Source organism: Melospiza melodia, chromosome 25 (assembly GCF_035770615.1).
Source record: "Melospiza melodia melodia isolate bMelMel2 chromosome 25, bMelMel2.pri, whole genome shotgun sequence".
Classification (NCBI taxonomy): domain Eukaryota; kingdom Metazoa; phylum Chordata; class Aves; order Passeriformes; family Passerellidae; genus Melospiza; species Melospiza melodia.
Window position 1 is genome coordinate 8209345 of NC_086218.1, and position 16894 is coordinate 8226238.

At 61.5% G+C, this 16894-nt stretch overlaps 3 protein-coding genes across 10 annotated transcripts; 1 reads left to right on the forward strand and 2 right to left on the reverse strand.

Moving 5' to 3' along the window:
• Positions 1 to 1266: 1266 nt before the first annotated feature.
• FLAD1 (flavin adenine dinucleotide synthetase 1) lies at positions 1267 to 4161 on the reverse strand. The gene is made up of 7 exons (XM_063176244.1): positions 4004 to 4161; positions 3149 to 3908; positions 2614 to 2761; positions 2323 to 2421; positions 2052 to 2241; positions 1584 to 1657; positions 1267 to 1502 (listed from the first exon to the last, which is right to left on the reverse strand). The coding sequence occupies exons 1-7, from the start codon at positions 4154 to 4156 to the stop codon at positions 1367 to 1369; spliced, it is 1560 nt and encodes a 519-aa protein (XP_063032314.1). The 5' UTR covers positions 4157 to 4161; the 3' UTR covers positions 1267 to 1366.
• Positions 4162 to 4466: 305 nt separating this feature from the next.
• Positions 4467 to 5322, reverse strand: CKS1B (CDC28 protein kinase regulatory subunit 1B). The gene is made up of 3 exons (XM_063176208.1): positions 5214 to 5322; positions 4784 to 4911; positions 4467 to 4717 (listed from the first exon to the last, which is right to left on the reverse strand). The coding sequence occupies exons 1-3, from the start codon at positions 5270 to 5272 to the stop codon at positions 4665 to 4667; spliced, it is 240 nt and encodes a 79-aa protein (XP_063032278.1). The 5' UTR covers positions 5273 to 5322; the 3' UTR covers positions 4467 to 4664.
• A 178-nt stretch (positions 5323 to 5500) lies between these two features.
• Positions 5501 to 16816, forward strand: SHC1 (SHC adaptor protein 1). Of its 8 annotated transcripts, none has more exons than XM_063176663.1 (13): positions 5501 to 5541; positions 11753 to 11914; positions 12105 to 12175; positions 12465 to 12528; positions 12778 to 12897; positions 13311 to 13364; positions 13450 to 13501; positions 13682 to 13808; positions 14284 to 14452; positions 14637 to 14694; positions 14803 to 14970; positions 15495 to 15757; positions 15977 to 16816. In XM_063176663.1, the coding sequence occupies exons 1-13, from the start codon at positions 5518 to 5520 to the stop codon at positions 16103 to 16105; spliced, it is 1461 nt and encodes a 486-aa protein (XP_063032733.1). In that variant the 5' UTR covers positions 5501 to 5517; the 3' UTR covers positions 16106 to 16816. The 8 variants fall into 8 exon arrangements, with proteins under 8 accessions (XP_063032733.1, XP_063032736.1, XP_063032734.1 ...); XM_063176666.1 differs by having other exon boundaries at positions 5536 to 5551; XM_063176664.1 differs by lacking the exon at positions 5501 to 5541 and adding an exon at positions 5577 to 5622.
• The last annotated feature ends 78 nt before the right edge of the window (positions 16817 to 16894 follow it).

Genomic DNA, 16894 nt, shown 5'->3' on the forward strand with positions numbered 1-16894 from the left:
AGCACAGGCAGCAGTGGGGCAGGGTGGGCTCACAGACCTTTGCTGCAGCTCACAGCCAGGCTGGGCTGATTGGAGATATTCTGCTCTAGGTGCTTCCCACAGAGTGAAACAGGAAACAGGCAGGAGTGGGGGAGCAGGCAGGAGATGCAGGCAGCCCCCCACTCTTACCCCTTGGCCCCAGGGGATGTGGGGACACTCAGTCCTGGACAGGGGCAAGGGGTGTGGTGGAGTGCCTGAGTGCTACCCAGGGCTGGGATCAGGAGGTTTGGGGACACACACACACACACACAGAGTCACACAGACATTGCCAGAGCTCTGCCCAAACAGATGCAGCCAGTCAGGCACTGCTCAGGTTTATTGGGGTCTCTGATCAGGGGGAGCACAGGCTGGAGCAGAGTCTCAGCGCCACAAGTCCATCAGCTCCATCAGCACAGGGCAAGAGGACAGTCCTGGGGAGGGGAGAGAGGCACAGGGGGTAACAATGCACTGACCAGTACCAAGGCCACACCCTCTCAACCCCCAGAACTGCCACAGCCAGGCTGCCTCCCCTCAGACACCACAGCCAGGCCCTTCTCACTCCAGGAGCACCATGGCTGGTTTCTGTCACCCCCAAAACACCACAGCCAGGCCCCTGTCACCTTCCAAGCACCATGGCTGGTTTCTGTCACCCCCAAACGCCACAGCCAGGCCCCTGTCACCTTCCAAGCACCATGGCTGGTTTCTGTCACCCCCAAAACACCACAGCCAGGCCCCTGTGACATTCCAAGCACCATGCCAAGTCAAGCTGCAGGCAGGTCACTCACCCACAGCACCAGGGCAGGCAGGGGCTGACGGGGTCCTGGGACACTCCTTCCCTAGTCCAGCATCTCACGGATGCACCAGCTGCAGAGAAGGAAGTAGAAGCATTTCCACAGAAGCCGCAGCAACCAGGAGCCCAGGCGCAGCCCCAGGGAGGTGGCAGTGGGTGCTGGCAGTGCCAGGGCCTGTACCCGTGCCACCTGCTGGGGGGCACCCTGCAGACAGGCTGCCATGCTCCAGAGGAGGCGCATGGCCCGTGAGGAACCAGCAGGATCTGACACAGTGGGAGAGGCAGCAGCGCTGATGTGTGGGGCCCTGGCAAGCACTGGAACCTGCTACGTTCTCTGCATTTCCAAAACTCCCACAATAGTGGGTGCAGGGACAGGGCACAACCTGGGGACCCTTTTGTTCCTCCCGCTCCTGCCCCATGGAGCCCTCAGGGCTCAACAAGACCACGTGCCAGCGCAGTGCAGACTGCAGCAGGTTTATTTAGTGCTGACAGGCAGCAGCTTTATTCAGTGTCACTCTCAGCAGCATTCCAGGGGAGGAGGCTCCCAGAACGTGGCCTTCACTGGCGGGAGGTGCGCTCCTCTTCCTCGTTTTCCAGCTCGTAGGCAGGCCTGTAGCTCTCCCGGCCCTGAGCATCGGTGCAGCGTAGGGCCGGGTTCTTCTTTGTGTTGGTCATGCTCCCCAGGGATGTGTAGCTGTGGAGGGAAGAAGCAGCTGCAGGACTGCAGCCAGGGCCACTGGCTGTGCACGTGAGAAGGGCAGCACTGGGCACTCACCCCCTGTCATAGAGGATACAGTAAGGGACAAAGAGCTTGCGCAGGAACTCCCAGATGTCCCGGTAGGTCCAGTCCTGCAGGCAGAATTGGGCAGGGATTGAGGCAGAGGCAAAATGCTGCTCCCTTGAATCCCAGGGTAGCAAACCAGACCTTCCTAGAGAGCACCTGGGAGAGCCAGGTGGTCATGAGAGCACCACCAGCCCTCCCAGCACCTCCCCAAACACAGGGCAACCCCCCCAGCAGGCAAGAACGAGCCCTGCCCAACAGCACCCAGCAGCATCACTGCAGCAAGGGGCACCCACAGCTGCACAGAGCGGCAGCAAATACTCTGGGGGAGTGAGAATTGTGAGAGAAGCCGTCCAGGATGGGGGTGGATCACTGCTGGTTCCCAGCCCCATCAGATCCCCCTGGCAGGCCCTGTGGCGACAGCTCCAGCCCCACAGCAGGGTGGGCTCACAGGCCACGTACCAGCAAGGGGTTCACCCGCATGTAAGGGGGCCAGTCGGGGTCTGTGGCACACATGGGGGTCAGGGTGCGTGAGTAGGGGTCCGTGCGCCGCGTTCCCATCAGGACAGCCTCCAGCTGGGGCTGCTGCTCCTTCAGCTGGACCAGGGCCTCCCGGATGGAGCCCTCCACAGTGCAGAGCTGCACCCCGTACCTGCACGGGCAGGGTGGGCAGCTGGCTGCAGGCTGCACTGCACAGCCCCCGGGCAGCTGCCCACCCCGCTGCACCTCCTACCTCTGCACTGTTGCCTGAATGAACTGCTCCATTTCAGGGAATGGGGACACAATGCGGATGTAGAGCACCTGCAGCTTCTCCTTCCTTGCTGGGAACCGCCTGCAGAGAGACCCAGCGCAGCTGGACTCTGACCCATGGCAACTGGAGGCAAGGCGGCGTCCAGATCCGACCAGCTAGAGCCCAGGAATCTGCTCATCCCCCAGGGTGGAGCAAGCAAGAGCCCCAGAGCCCTGGCCAGGGTCTGCAGGACCCCTGGGCCTTGCCCCAGCCTGGAGCCCCATGCGTGGGTACCTCTGCACTGCAGCATGGACGAGGTGCAGCAGGGCTGTGCAGTCCTTGCCCCCGTTGAAGCCCACGCAGAGCTGGACCAGGCTGTACTGGTCCAAAGCCTCCTCGATGGTTCTCAGGGCTGCTGCCACCTTCTGCCCCAGGGCCGAGCCTGCCAGGACAGGACAGTTGGTGCCTGCCCAGCTCATGTTCCCTTAGCACGGCCCCAGGGCACTTCACCCTCTGGAACCACAGCCAAGAGCTTGTTCAGCCCAGGGACCTGGGCCACAATGTGACAGGGATCATGAGGGCACTGAGGAACTGTGGCACTGCAGCTACTGCTGCACACTGTGCTCTCAGAGCCTGCCACCACCAGCTCTGAGTTACAGGTCCCATTCCCACCTGTATGGGATGAAGCCCACTGCAGCTGCAGCATGCCTCAAGTCTCCCAGCACACAACAGGCAAACTTTGCTGCCAGGCTGGCGTTCCCACTGCCCCGGCCCTGCTAGGCTGCACAGGAGAAGCACAGAGCTGTGCTGCAGCACCTCTTCCCAGTACCTGACTCAGCCAGGCCATAAACCTCCACAGCTGCTGGAGAGACACAGTCTGTCACCAACGGCACGGCAACACCCGCTGGCAGCTCCCTCATCAAGAAGCCATACGCTTCCTCCAGGTCCTGCTCTGACTCTGAGTCCAGGGTCAGCTTCACACGGTAGTAATTGCTGGTCCAGTCTGGGTACGAGCCCAAGCTGACACGGCCCCGGAAGGCGGCATCAGCCCTGTCCAGCACCGGCGTGATGAGCATCTCATCAGACGCCACGTAGACGGTGCGGGAGTGGAAATGGGTCTGCTTGCTGCGGAAGAGGTGAGCGAGGCCATCCAGGGCCCGCTCCATCAGCGCCGGGATGCCGGGGAAGATGTACACATTGCGCACACTGACCAGCGGGTACTTGAAGGCGCTGCCCGTGTGCCCGTCCGTGCCGTAGTTGAGGCGGGAGGACTCGGGGATGCGAGCCAGCTTCATCTCAGGGCACTGCTCCTCCGTCTTGCCGAAGAACTTGTGCACCAGCGCCACCAGCTCGGGATGGAGGACGACCCTCTCCCCAAAGGCTTTAGCCACGGCCTCGAAGGTCACATCGTCGTGCGTGGGGCCGATGCCGCCCGAGGTCAGCACGTAGGTGAAGCGAGCAGCAAAGGCGGCCACCTCGCTGGCGATGGCCTCCACATCATCGGGCACCACGGAGATGCGGGCGACGCTCACGCCAAGAGCCCGCAGGCGCCGGCACATGAAGGAGGAGTTCGTGTCCTGCGTGTAGCCCTGAGGGGACCGCAGACGCCCGTGACAGCGGAGCGCCGCAACCCCACACCCCAGCCCGCCCCATGCCCGCAGCCCAGGCCCGTCCCCGGCCGCACCTTGAGAATCTCATCGCCGATGATGATGATGCCGGCGGTGCTGGCGGATCCCTGGGTCACCGCTGCTGCCGGGCTCGAAGCGGCCATGAGGCGGCAGGCGGCAGCGCGCAAAGGCCCGCGCACCCTCCCCGCAGCGCGCAGCACCCCCCACATGGAGCCGCCCGGGCACCTTCGCACACCGCGACACCGCCCCGCACGCTCATAGGTCGGCCCGCACGTCAGTCACACGGCCCCGCCAGATCTCATTGGCAGAGAGGCGGGACCTGCGGGGACGGAACCATGGCAGGGCCCGGGAGAGGGGGGTATCGGTGTAGCTCCATCCACGCCGTGCCCTCTCCGGTGAGCCCGGGAGGCTCCCCCAGATCCCGGGCAGCCTCCTCGGGAACCCCCGCGGGACCAACTCCACGGGACCGGACCCCTTCGCCCTCCAGCCCAGCTGCCCCCGGTACTGCAGACAGACAGCTCCCAAACATCACTTTATTGAAGCTTTAGAGGCATCGCAACGGGAAGGGCCCTCGGAACCGGGACCGAGCCGACAAAAAGACGCTCAGGCAGCGTCGAGGGTCAGGGGGTGAAGCCCCGGAGAAATGCCGAGAAGAAGGAGGAGAAAGGTGTTTCCTCAGAGTGGAAGGACTGAGAGCTTCGGCAGACCAGGGGCCACTCACTTTTCTGGCTTCTTGGGCAATGGCCGTCGGAAGAGCAGGATGTGAGGCTCTGCGGGGCAAAAGAGGGGGTCAGGCCGGGCCGCCTGGGCGCCACCCGCTCCCCCGCGGGGCTCACCTGGCTCGTGGATCATGTAGTGCACCCAGCCCTGGCTCTGCTGCACGCCCAGGTTCCGCCACTCCGACTCCGACAGCAGGTGGGTCTTGGGCACCAGCTTGGCGATGTCCTTGGGCAGCATCACGTGCCTGCAGCCCCGCACCTCTCAGTCAACACCGGGGCACCCCCAACACCTCCTCATTCTCTACCGGAGAACTGTTACCGGCACCAGCGCCGTGACCCCATACAGAGCCCTCACGGGGACCCCCTGAGTTACCAGGATAATTCCCCTCTTGCCTCACCAGCGACTCACCCCCCGCTCCCCTCCCACTCGCGAGCCGTTAATCCTACACTACCGAAGCATTTCCCTCCCTCACCGCAGCAAACCTTAACCGAGACCCCCGCATCCTTATCAAGCGGGTGTTACCGGCACCGCTTCCCCGCTCCTTACCGGTACTCAAACTCCTCATCGTCGTACTTGTCCGAGTAGTAGATCTGTTTGTGCGCCATGACGGGACAGGCCCACCGTGCCCTCCCTCGGCGGCCGTTGGCGCCCCCCGCCCCCCCGCGGCGCTTTCAAACACCGCCGCCTCGCGCTCCCATTGGCCAGCGCCGCGCCGGGGGCGGGGCGAAACGGCCGCCCATTGGCCAGCACGCGCGCGAGGCGGCGGGGCCGCCGCGCCGCTTCCCGCGGGCCGGGTGCGGCCGGTGATTGGCTGTCGTGGGGGTCACGTGGCGCGGGCGCGGCGGGGCCCATGCCGGAGGGGCGCGGGCCGGAAGTGAGTGGCGGTGAGGGCGGCGGGAGGGGGGGGGGGGGGGAGCGGCGGAGAGCGAGGCCCGCGCGTGACCGATGGTGCCCGGTGAGCGCGCGCCGGCCGGGGCGGTGAGGGAGCGCGGACGGAGGAAGGGGTGGGGGGAACCCGCGTTAAAGGCCCGGGACTCTGGGCCAGGCCCCGCCGTGCCCCCCCCCCGCGGCCGCTGTGTCGCCGGACTGAGGCCGCACCGCTCGCCGCCGCTTCGCCGCCGCCGCTTTCCGCGGAACGAGTTCTGGGGGGTTCTACCGCCGCCGCCGCTGCCCGTGCTGTGAGGGCCGAGCCGCCCTTCGCAGCTGCCTCGTTCGCCCGGTGTGGGGCAGGCCCGGACCGGGGGGCGGAGGAGCCGGTGCCGCGCCGTGCTGAGACCGGGGGTGACCCACCCGGTGTGGCGGCTGCTGCCTGTGCCTCGGTGCGGGAAGGACACCGGCTGTGGAGGCGCCGCACGGTCTGGGGACAACCCCGAGCCTGGCACGACCTCCGGCAGGGACGGGGCCCGGCTGGGGCTGGAGGGTTCCTCGTTCTTGCCGTGCTGGGCGCTGCCCTCCCGCCCTCTGTGCCTCAGAGTAAGGCAGCAGCGAGCGCCTGGAGCGTACCCAGCTGCTGAGGAGCTGCTCCCCCTTGGAGATGTGTGTGTCTGCTCTCCCATCTGTTCTTGCTTCTCCCCTTGAATCTCTTAGATGGGGTCACCCACGCAGAGTGTAGACCACGGACACGGCTTCCAAGGAGAGCTGACCTGGGCCCTGCTTGCCACGTTGGCGCTGCAGAAGTCTGTGGGCAAAGGGCATTTCTTTTCCATGCTTGCCAGCCTGTGCCAGAGGGGCTGGAGATGCCATCTCCTCTCAGCCAAGCAGGGCTTGAGGATCCACCCACTGTCCTTTGGTGGGGGGAATCCCCTCTGGAGCTGTGCAAAGCAGTGTTCCGTCCTCGGGAGGGACACAGATGGCCTTTGGTAAGGCTGAGCCCCCTGGCTCTGGGTCCAGGTGCTCCTTCCCTGCCACCAGCCTCGGTGTCCTGGTCACCACCTCTGCTTGGCAATGGTGTGGTGCTGCAGGGGTCAATCTGCACAGCCATGGCCAAGGACAGCCCTTCTTATCTCACTGCTTTCCGAGCTGCTGGTGACAGCTGGCACGGGCAGATAAAGGTACAAGTGCTGCCAGCAGTAAATCATGGCTGCTGCCCTGCCCTGCTCCACCAGCCTCGGCTGGGCAGTGGCGGTGAGAGGAGTGGGAAAAGAGCTTTCCTTGCCTTGTTTTCCCCTCACAGAGCTTCCTGCCTCTGCCAGCTCACCCCTTGTAGACTCCTTCCATGACTTTTGTCTTCACTGGTCCCCTGGGAGGAAGGGACACAGCCCTGGGGGCTCTGTGTATAGTTTTGCATCAGGGTGGCAGCTGAATGGGGTGCAGGAGGGGGCAGCTCTGCCCCCCTGGTTGCCTTTGTTCTTCCTCCTTGTGTGTGGCTTTCCTGTACTGGTTTTTGGGCTAGACAGGGTCACAGAGTGACTCTAGGCCCCCAGTACCATCTGAACCAAGCAGTGCCAGGCTCAGCCTGGTGCTCCTGTCCCAGCACATCCCATCTCCATCTTCTTCCCAATGGCAAGAAGGCAACTTCCAGGTTTCTCCTACTCTTTGTGCCGGCAGCGTGGCACGGCAACCACAACCCCAACCACCTGTGGACAGCATGGAGGAGCAGGGTCTGCCTCTTGGCACCGTGGCCACCTCAGCAGGCTGGGACAGGGCTGCCTAACTCCCTGTTTGTCCCTGAACCACAGGTTGGAGTGCCAGACGAGAGGGGCTCTGTGTCTGCTCCCCGCCCGGGGCCCGCCCTGCCCTCCGCCGCCGATGGAGTATGTGGTAAGGACCTCGGTGGAGGGCTCAGTGGCTTCGGTGGTGGATCCTGCCTGCCTCCTCTGCCTTCTGGGAGGTCTCCAGCCTCTTCCCCACGTCTGCACTGGGATCTCCTAACCCCCTTCTTCAGAGTGAAGGAGAGTAAATGTTGTTCGGTGCTGCTGTGATGAGTGGGGGAAAAAATCAGCTGTTGGCTGGATTTGAGTGTTTTCCTTTGCTTCCCCCCTGCCTCAGAGGTTCAGCATTGGACAGAGGGCGTCTCCTGCCCAGTGTGAGGTTTGTATGTGTGGCCGCCTGCACCTTGCTGTGATTTCTTGCCAAACCACTGCTGTGTTCCAGGCCTCTGACTCGGCTCCCAGTTTTTTTCCCAGGGAGGATGTTGGTAGCATAGCCCTGAGCATCCCCACTTTGCTTCTCTTCCTTGCCCCAGCTGCTGTGTGAATTCCCAGTCTCAGGTGCCTGAAAGTGGTCCACATCCCTCTGTTCCTCATGATCCAGATCTTTCTGTGGTGGCAGGGCACATGGAGCAGGACACGTCCCCAGAGCTCCTTGGGGGCAGGAGCTCGTGGCATCTGCCTGGCAAGGGGCAGGGCTGCAGCATGGGGATGGGCTTTGGGACTGCCTGTTGAGGCAGGGCTGCTGTTCGGTGCCTTTGCACATCTCCAGGTTTGCCTTGTGCACTCAGAGCCCGCTGAGGGGCAGCTCTGATGTAACACAGCTCTGATGGGGCTGGGGGGCTGTGATGGCAGCACCTCTGGTGTCCAAGAGCTGCTGTGCATCTTGTAATAGGCTGTTACAGACTGGCTTCGAAGGTTCTGACAAAATCAGGAGTTACTGTAGCTAATAAAAGCAGAGATGTGCCTGTGACCGTGTTCACAGGGGTTTTTGGATTGGGGAAGAGACAAGGATCTGACTCCATGTTTCAGAAGGCTTGATTTGTTATTTTATTATATATATTACCTTAAAACTATACTAAAAGAATAGAAGAAAAGGTTTCATCAGAAGGCTGGCTAAGAATAGAATAGGAAAGAAAATGATAACAAAGGTTTGTGGCTCAGCTCTGTGCAAACCAGCTGGGCTGTGAATGGCCATTAATTACAATTTAAGATGGGCTAATCAAAGATCTACCTGTTGCATTCCACAGCAGCAGATAACCATTGTTTACATTTTGTTCCTGAGGCCTCTCAGCTTCTCAGGAGGAAAAATCCTAAGGATTTTTCATAAAAGATGGCTGCAACAAGGTGTCTGAGCAGGAGCTTCAGCTGGGAGGCTCATGAGCCCTTTGCTGCCCGGAGGTGATGGCAAAGGGGCCAAGGAGACCCTCCTGCCCCCTTGCAATTCCCTCCTGCTCTCATCCTGGGGAAGCATCAGGGCTCACAGAGCTGCCGTGCCAGGCAAGCCCAGGCCCACATCAACCATTCTGTCCATCGTGGGCAAACCCCAGTGCTCTGTGGCTCCCCTGGCAGCAGGGCTGCACTGGCCCCTCACCGGGCCAGCAGCTTCCTGCCTCCGGGCTTCCTGCTTTTCTTTAGAGGAGTGCTGCTGCGGCCACAGGAAGGTCACAGCTCTGACTGAGCAGCCAGGGGCCCCCGGAGGGGACAGGCAGTGTGGAACAGCCAGCACGGGCTCCCTGTGCCTGTGGGACCAGGTGGCTGAGCTGGGGGGCATGGCCAAGGAGCTGCTTCAGTGACGGCCCCACTCGTGTGTGCTACAGGCCCTCACATCATAGAGGTGGCAATTTCCAGCCCTGTGGTGGCTGTCCCTGACCCCATGGCAGTGTGCCAGGCTTTCTGTGCCTGTGGGACCACCGTGGCTGAGCTGGGGGGCTTGGCCAAGGAGATGCTTCAGTGATGGCCCCACTCGTGTGTGCCACAGCCCCTCACATCATAGAGGTGGCAATTTCCAGCCCTCTTGTGGCTTTCCCTGACCCCATGGCAGTGTGCCAGGCTCTCTGTGCCTGTGGGACCAGGTGGCTGAGCTGGGGGACATGGCCAAGGAGCTGCTTCAGTGATGGCCCCACTCGTGTGTGCCACAGCCTCTCACATCACAGAAGTGGCAATTTCCAGCCCTGTGGTGGCTTTCCCTGACCCCATGGCAGTGTGTCAGGCTTTCTGTGCCTGTGGAACCAGGTGGCTGAGCTGGGAGACATGGCCAAGGAGATGCTTCAGTGATGGCCCCACTCATGTGTGCTACAGGCCCTCCCATCATGGAGGTGGCAATTTCCAGCCCTGTGGTGGCTTTCCCTGTCCCCATGGCAGTGTGCTAGGCTCTCTGTGCCTGTAGGACCAGGTGGCTGAGGTGGGTGGGCTTGGCCAAAGAGATGCTTCAGTTACACGCTCACATGGTGCCACAGCCCCTCGAATCACATGGGGCAGTTTCCAGCCCTGTGGTGGCTGTCCCTGTCCCCATGGCAGTGTGCCAGGCTTTGTGGAGTGGGGCAGGCAGCTGCCGGTGCCAAGCAGTGCTGGGGGAAGGCTCCGAGCAGGGAGAGCCTTTTCCTTGGCCTGAGTTTACCCAGTTTTGGTTTGTGGACAGAGCACCTGGTGGTTCGTAAGGATCTGGCTTGTGATCCTGGGTTCTGTCTGAACTCCTTGCCCCATCCTAGAGGGGATGGGGGGAACGCTCATCCCTCAGTGGGGCCGGGGCTGCGGAGGGCAGCGCAGTCGGGCTGGCCCAAGTTCCTGCTGCGTGCAAGTGCGCCGAGGGTGTGACAGCAGGGGAGAGCTGCCCCTGAGCCCCCTGATCCACAGGTGGGAGTTTCACCCAGCTCCCCCACGCCGAAGGGGCCAACTTTTCCTCCCCCCGGCGCGTTCCTGCCGCCCTCTCCCGCTAGCTCCGCCTGCGACCTTGATTTTTCTGCTCCAGATAAGCGCGGCGTCCCCACCCCTCGCCGGGAGCCCCTCCTGCGCTGCCGCCCCAGCCCCAGCCCCAGCGCGGGCGGGCAGAGCCTGCCCCGCCGCCCGTGAGTCAGCACAGCTCTTCCGATCGGCCGCAGCCCCTCCGTCTCCGCTCCCGGCAGGAGCAGCCGGCATGCGGGAAGCAGCAGCGATTCGCTGCGGCCTCTCCCACGGGCTCCCCGCCGCGGCTGGGGCTTTGTGCTGAGCCCTGCCTTACCTGTGTCCTGCTCCCGGCCGTCCTCTGTTCTCCCAGCAGCCCTCCAGGCAAGATCTGTGCTGTCAAAGGACTGCACGTCCCCCGTATTGCAGGAAGCTGCGAGCGCCGCTGTCATCTCAGCATCGCCGCTGCTCCCCCCGGCAGAGCCCGGCAAGCCAACAGCAGCTGCTCGCCGCCGGCACGTGGGTTGGGTGGCGCTGGCTGCCACACAAGGACCTCGTTCCCTCCTGGACAGTGCTCGGAGCAGGGCTGGGATGGGCTTGGATGCTCTCTGTGTCTGCCTCATCTCCGGGCTTTAAATATTCATGCTTTTGATTTCCTCTTAGCGGGCAGCGGCGCAGGGGCTGGAGCGAGCTGTGGGGAGGAGGAGGAGGGTGGCCGTGCCGAGCCCAGCAGCAGGGCAGAGGGAGCTGGAGCTGGATGAAGACAATGGGTTTTGTTGCTTGAGGACCTCCAGGCTGAGCCCAGAGCGTTCTGAGCTCCCCTCCCTGTGCCAGCAGCTCCGCGGCCCCGTTTCCTCCCGGCTGTGGCGCGTTGCTCTCAGTCTGAACGGATCTGCACATCCTTCTGCTGCTGATCACGACTGATCAGCTGTGCCAGGCAGCCCCTGGACCTGCTGCCCGGCGTGCCAGGCCCAGCTCTCCCTGCCAGCCATGTGGGGCTGGCGTGGATCTGGCACAGAGTTCAGCCAAGGCTTCTGCTTGGGGGCAGCTTCCCGGCGGCTGCAGGCTCTTGGACTCTCTGTGGGGCCCCTGTGAGGCCCAGCTGGCTGCATCCACCCTACTGCCACAGGGACAGGGCGCCTGTGGCCCTTCTCACCTGCCTCCAGCATGGATCTCCTGCAAAAGAGCAAATACAGCCACCTGAGGAACGAGTCTGTCTCCTCTCCGGAGGAGGCCGTGCCAGGCCTGCTGCCCTCCCCAGTGGAGTCCCTTGCAAGCATGCAGTCTCTGCCTGATTCCCTGTCCTCCTCCCTCAGCCACGCTGCACCTCTCGTGGAGCTCTCACCTGACTTGGAGGAGAGCCCTACCACCCTCTGCTCCTTCTTCCCCAAAATGGCCAACCTGAAGCTCTCCAATCCCGCCAACTTGCTCAGCTTGCGGGGCTCTGCAGCCAGCAGCAGCCCAGGGGAGCCTGGTGCCCCTGGGATGGCAGCACTAGTGCCAGGGGGTGGTGCCAGCTCCGGCTCAGGGAGACCTGTCACTGTCTGTTCCCAGGATATGAACAAGCTGAGCTGTGGGAAGAAGACGCGGGTGGAAGGCGGCCAGCTGGGGGGTGATGAGTGGACCCGCCACGGCAGCTTTGTCAACAAACCCACCCGCGGCTGGCTGCACCCAGATGACAAAGTCATGGGCTCTGGGGTCTCCTACCATGTCCGGGTGAGTGCTGGGGACACTGGGAAGGGGCACTGTGGGGATTTGGGGACCTCCTGGTGGGAGGATGCACCAAGATCTTTGGGAAGGGTGGGGGACAGGGCAGTGGGATTCCTGGGGAAGTGACTGCTGTGAGCTGGGGTGCTTGGGGGACAAACTCCATGGCTGGCCAAGCTCACCTCGCTCTCTTGCACAGTACATGGGCTGTGTGGAAGTGCTCCAGTCCATGAGGGCTCTGGATTTCAACACCAGGACACAGGTGACCAGGTGAGCTCTCCCTCTCCCCCAGGGGCTGCTCATTTTGGGGAGGGGTGAGGAAGTTGTCTGGGCCTTTCAGTGGGGGCCAGGGGCTGCTGCAGCCCATCAAACACTAATTCCAGTGCACTTTGCCCACCCAAAGAAACTCTCACTTTGCCTGAGAGTTTCCACTTTGTCACCCTGTCTCTCCTGTGCTGATCCCTGTGTCCCCACTGTCCCGAGTGCTGTGTTTGTTTGGGGGGGCTCTTGGGGCAAGGCAGGCACTGTGGGGGCTGACATTTCACTGCATTCCCTGCAGGGAGGCCATTGGGCTGGTATGTGAGGCTGTGCCTGGTGCCAAGGGAGCCGTGAGGAGGAGGAAGGTGAGGCCTGGCTGGGAAGCTGCTGGGGGAGTGTTTGTGGCTGGTTTGGGCACAGAGCCAAGGACCAGATCCCAGCCCAGCTGACTGAGCTGTGCTGTGCTGCTCAGCCCAGGGCTCTGATCTCCCAGCTGAGGCTTGGGGCAGAGCCACTGCTGAGGACAGGGTGCCCATCTCTGCTGGCAGCAGTGGGATGTGCCCTGTCCTCCTGCTGCTGGGGAGCCCTTTCTCTATGCCACCATTTGCCCCTAGCCCTGCAGCCGCTCCCTGAACTCCATCCTGGGCAAGAGCAACCTGAAGTTTGCAGGCATGCCCATCACCCTGACCATCTCCACCAGCAGCCTCAACCTCATGGCCTCAGACTGCAAGCAGGTGAGAATGGGGAGGGGTTGATTTGGTTTGGACAAGCAGGAATCCTCATGTAGCTCAGATCTTGCTGGGGCAGGGGGTGCCCCCAGCCTCCCCAGGGAATGTCTGCATGGGCTGTGAGATGAGTGCTCACCTCCCCACAGTCCCTGGGGCTGAAGAGGTGGGAGGAATATCCCATGTGCTTTGTGGGATCTCTCCTGGAGACTGTGAGACCCAAATCCCCTTGATCTCCTGGTTTTGACCCCAGTCCTGGTGATGTCCCAGTCCTTTTCCTGGTGGTCTGTGGCTCATAACCAGGGCTCTGGAGGATTTTGAGCCCCCATGGCAGGTCAGCCCTGGGGAGGAGCAGGATGTGCCATCCCTGGGTAGGTGACAAGGCATTCCTGGCTGTGTCCAACAAGCTCTCCACCTTGCAGATCATCGCCAACCACCACATGCAGTCGATTTCCTTCGCATCAGGGGGAGACCCGGTGAGTACCTGCAGGACCCCCATCCGTGCCCTCTGCCCAGTGCTCCCCAGCTGCCCCGGCCTCACTGCTGCCGTCTCACCCACAGGACACAGCTGAATACGTTGCCTACGTTGCCAAAGACCCCGTCAATCAGAGAGGTGAGGGTGCTGCAGGGGTCCTCGATGCCAGAGCCCCACTTTGGAGGTGGTCAGGATCAGCTCAACGTAGGGGGGAGCTGGGTGACCCCTAAAAAAGCTCTGGGGTGTACAGGGCAGGCTCAGGGGTGGAGAACCTCGGTGCTGGAGTTGCACAATCCCAGCCCTGTGTTTCCTACCCAGCCTGCCATATCCTGGAGTGTCCTGAGGGCTTGGCCCAGGATGTGATCAGCACCATCGGGCAGGCCTTCGAGCTGCGCTTCAAGCAGTACCTGAAGAACCCTCCAAAGCTGGTGACCCCCCATGACAGGTCAGTGTGACAGTGTTCTCAGGGGCTCTTGGAACAGGAAAGAGACAAGGATCTGACTCCATGTTTCAGAAGGCTTGATTTATTATTTTATTATATATATTATATTAAAACTATACTAAAAGAACAGAAGAAAAGGTTTCATCAGAAGGCTGGCTAAGAATAGAATAGCAAAAAATGATAACAAAGGTTGTGGTTCAGGCTCTCTGTCCGAGCCAGCTGGGCTGTGATTTGCCATTAATTACAAACATCCAAGATGGGCCAGTCACAGATGCACCTGCTGCATTCCACAGCAGCAGATAATCATTGTTTACATTTTGTTCCTGAGGCCTCTCAGCTTCTCAGGAGGAAAAATCCTAAGGAAAGGATTTTTCATAAAAGATGTCTGCAACAGGTCAGAGCAGGGTGGTGTGACTAGGAGGAAGGTGGTTCTGGAGAGGGGATGCAGCCCTGGCTTATCTGTGCTGTGCTCCCCCAGGATGGCAGGGTTTGATGGCTCTGCCTGGGATGAAGAAGAGGAGGAACCAGCCCCAGATCACCAGTACTACAACGACTTCCCTGGCAAGGAGCCTCCCATTGGGGGGGTCGTGGACATGCGGCTGCAGGATGGGGCAGCTCAGACCCCAAATCACTTGGGTGCCACACTGGTGAGGCTCTGGGCACGTCCTCTTGGGGAGGCACCACCTGATAAGGGAGATGTAGGGAGCCTGAGTGGGCCATGGGCTCTGCTGAAGGTTGTTTGTGTCTCCCTGGTGTCTCTGGGGTGTGGGGAGCAGGAAGGGGGGTGAGCAGGAAAAGGGGATGGGGGCTCATCTCTGCCTCTCCCTGCAGCCTGTTGGCCAATCCGGTGGGGAGTTTGACCCCCAGAAGCAGCACACTCCTGCCCAAGGTAATGTGATGGGTGTCTCCATCCTCTCCCATGGACCCCCCAGTGCTCTGATGTGGGGGGGCCAAGGTGGGCTGAAGCCCACCCTGCTGACCACAGTGCTCCTGCTAGCAGGGAGAGAGAAGTACCCAGCTCCAGCAGGCACAGCTGGGCGCCCAGACCTCTTTGATGACCCGTCCTACGTCAACGTGCAGAACATAGACAAGACAAGACAAGCTCCAGCTGCCAGCACCCCTGCCACAGCCAACGGCAGCACTCAGAGGGACCTCTTTGACATGAGTGAGTCAACAGCCAGGGCTGTGTAGAGGTGGCTCTGGGATTGGTCATGGTCCCCCTGCTCTGAATTAGGAGTCTCCTCAAGCTAGGTCTCATAAGCTCTTGGAGGTTTATATCACACCCAAGATAGCTCAGCTACCTTAGAAGGCATAAAAACAGCAGGATGGCTTCTGTGGTAGTGCTGGAAACAAAATGTTTCAACAAAAGGCAAAATAACAAACTCTTTACAGAGAAAAACCAATCCAAGTACAAGAAGCCCTCCTGCCCCTAGTAAAACAAAAGCCCCTCACAAAAGCAATTAATTTCTTTGTTCTCTTCTTTTTCTAGTAAATTGCCCAAGCAAGACTTTTTAGCTCCTGTCCAGTTAGCTATCCTTAAGTTTGAAGTGAAGTTCTCCAAGTCCTATGAGATGCCTTTTAATCAAAAAGAGAAACTTCTGGGCCTATTTTCTTTTTAAAGGGACAAAGGATAATTTTGTCACTCCCTCAACAAGAGGCACATTCAACAAAGCTCCTCTGTCGTTGCAGAGCCCTTTGAAGATGCCCTGCGTGTGCCCCCCTCTGTGCCTGTGGGGCTGCCCCCTGCCCAGGTTGTGGCCTCCATGGAGGAGCAGCTGAGGAGGGAGCCCTGGTACCACGGCAAAATGAGCCGCAAGGAGGCCGAGAAGCTGCTCAAGGTCAACGGGGACTTCCTGGTGAGGGAGAGCACCACCACCCCGGGCCAGTATGTGCTGACTGGCCTGCAGGGTGGGCAGCCCAAGCATCTGCTGCTCGTGGATCCCGAGGGAGTGGTGAGTCCATGGAGGGGATGGAGATTGGGGCAGCACGGGGTGTCCTGGGGGTTACAAGAGCCACCAGAGCATTGGGGCTCTGCACTGCTGGACTGGCTTTGGGGATGGGCAGAGCATGGGTTGGAGCCTGCAGTGGCCAGCCCGTGCCATGCAGGGTGGTAGCTGTGGCCTCGCGTGGGCACTGACAGCAGCCTGAGCACCCGTTTTCTGTCCCCTCAGGTGAGGACAAAAGATCATCGCTTTGAGAGCGTCAGCCACCTCATCAGCTACCACATGGACAATCACCTGCCCATCATCTCAGCCGGCAGTGAGATGTGCCTGCAGCAGCCCGTGGAGAGGAGGCTGTGAGCGCCCAGGGCACCCCAACGCGCAGCCTGCGCCCTGTTCCGTGCCCCAGGGAGCCCTCAGACTCCCCAGGTGCTCCACCGGGACTGAGCATGGACTTGCCTGAGGACAGGGCCTCTCTCCTTTCACCACGTGGAGCTGGTGGCCATGGGGGGCTCAGGCTGTGAGTGCCTGCAGGGTAGGGAATTGTTCCAGCCTTTGCAGAGCAGCTCAGCTCCTACCAAAACCCAGCCCGTTCTTGTGCTCACCAGCACGAGCTCAGGACTGGCAGGGCTGAGCCCCCCTGAGCCAGAGGCAGCCTGTCCTTATCTCTGGCCCCTGGGCCAAGGAGGGGGCCCGTGGGGGGCTCTGCTCCCCCAAGCACGAGGCCCTCGACTGTACCGGATCACTTTACGTGTTAACTCTGTGCCTTGACCCCGCAGGTCCCACACTCTTATGCAAGGGCAGGGGCTGGTTACAGAGCCTCCCCCGTGCTCCCAGCACCCTGTACCCCCTCCGTGACATGCTTGTGCTCCAGGACACGTTGCCACCATGTCCCCTTCCCTCCCTGCCCGTGCCGGCTGGGCAAGGGCAGCTCCGGGCAGCCCCGGGGGGTTGGCGGGAGGACCCCCCTGCATGCACAGTGTAACTCCCCCAAGCCAAAGCGCAGCCTCGCAGCCCCTGCCCCGCTATACCAAAGGAACTGGCGGTTGTATTAAAGTTGGTATTTCTCTAGGTCCTGCCTGGTGTGAGCTGGGAGGGGTCGCGGTGTGAGCTGGGCGGGTGGTTCCCCCCCCCCGAGACCTCGTTCGT

What these genes read in the sequence shown, in the direction of transcription:
- FLAD1 (XM_063176244.1), bottom strand. Translation starts at nt 4,156, where the DNA reads ATGTGGGGGGTGCTGCGCGCTGCGGGGAGGGTGCGCGGGCCTTTGCGC. An exon ending in TTATGGCCTGGCTGAGTCAG is followed by an intron (nt 2,762 to 3,148) that starts GTACTGGGAAGA and finishes CTGTCCTGGCAG; the next exon opens with GCTCGGCCCTGGGGCAGAAG. An exon ending in TGCGGGTGAACCCCTTGCTG is followed by an intron (nt 1,658 to 2,051) that starts GTACGTGGCCTG and finishes TTCTGCCTGCAG; the next exon opens with GACTGGACCTACCGGGACAT.
- CKS1B (XM_063176208.1), bottom strand. Translation starts at nt 5,272, where the DNA reads ATGGCGCACAAACAGATCTACTACTCGGACAAGTACGACGATGAGGAG. An exon ending in GATGAGGAGTTTGAGTACCG is followed by an intron (nt 4,912 to 5,213) that starts GTAAGGAGCGGG and finishes GCGGGGCTGCAG; the next exon opens with GCACGTGATGCTGCCCAAGG. An exon ending in CTACATGATCCACGAGCCAG is followed by an intron (nt 4,718 to 4,783) that starts GTGAGCCCCGCG and finishes TTTGCCCCGCAG; the next exon opens with AGCCTCACATCCTGCTCTTC.
- SHC1 (XM_063176658.1), top strand. Translation starts at nt 11,366, where the DNA reads ATGGATCTCCTGCAAAAGAGCAAATACAGCCACCTGAGGAACGAGTCT. An exon ending in TCGCATCAGGGGGAGACCCG is followed by an intron (nt 13,365 to 13,449) that starts GTGAGTACCTGC and finishes TCTCACCCACAG; the next exon opens with GACACAGCTGAATACGTTGC. An exon ending in GCAGCACACTCCTGCCCAAG is followed by an intron (nt 14,695 to 14,802) that starts GTAATGTGATGG and finishes TGCTCCTGCTAG; the next exon opens with CAGGGAGAGAGAAGTACCCA.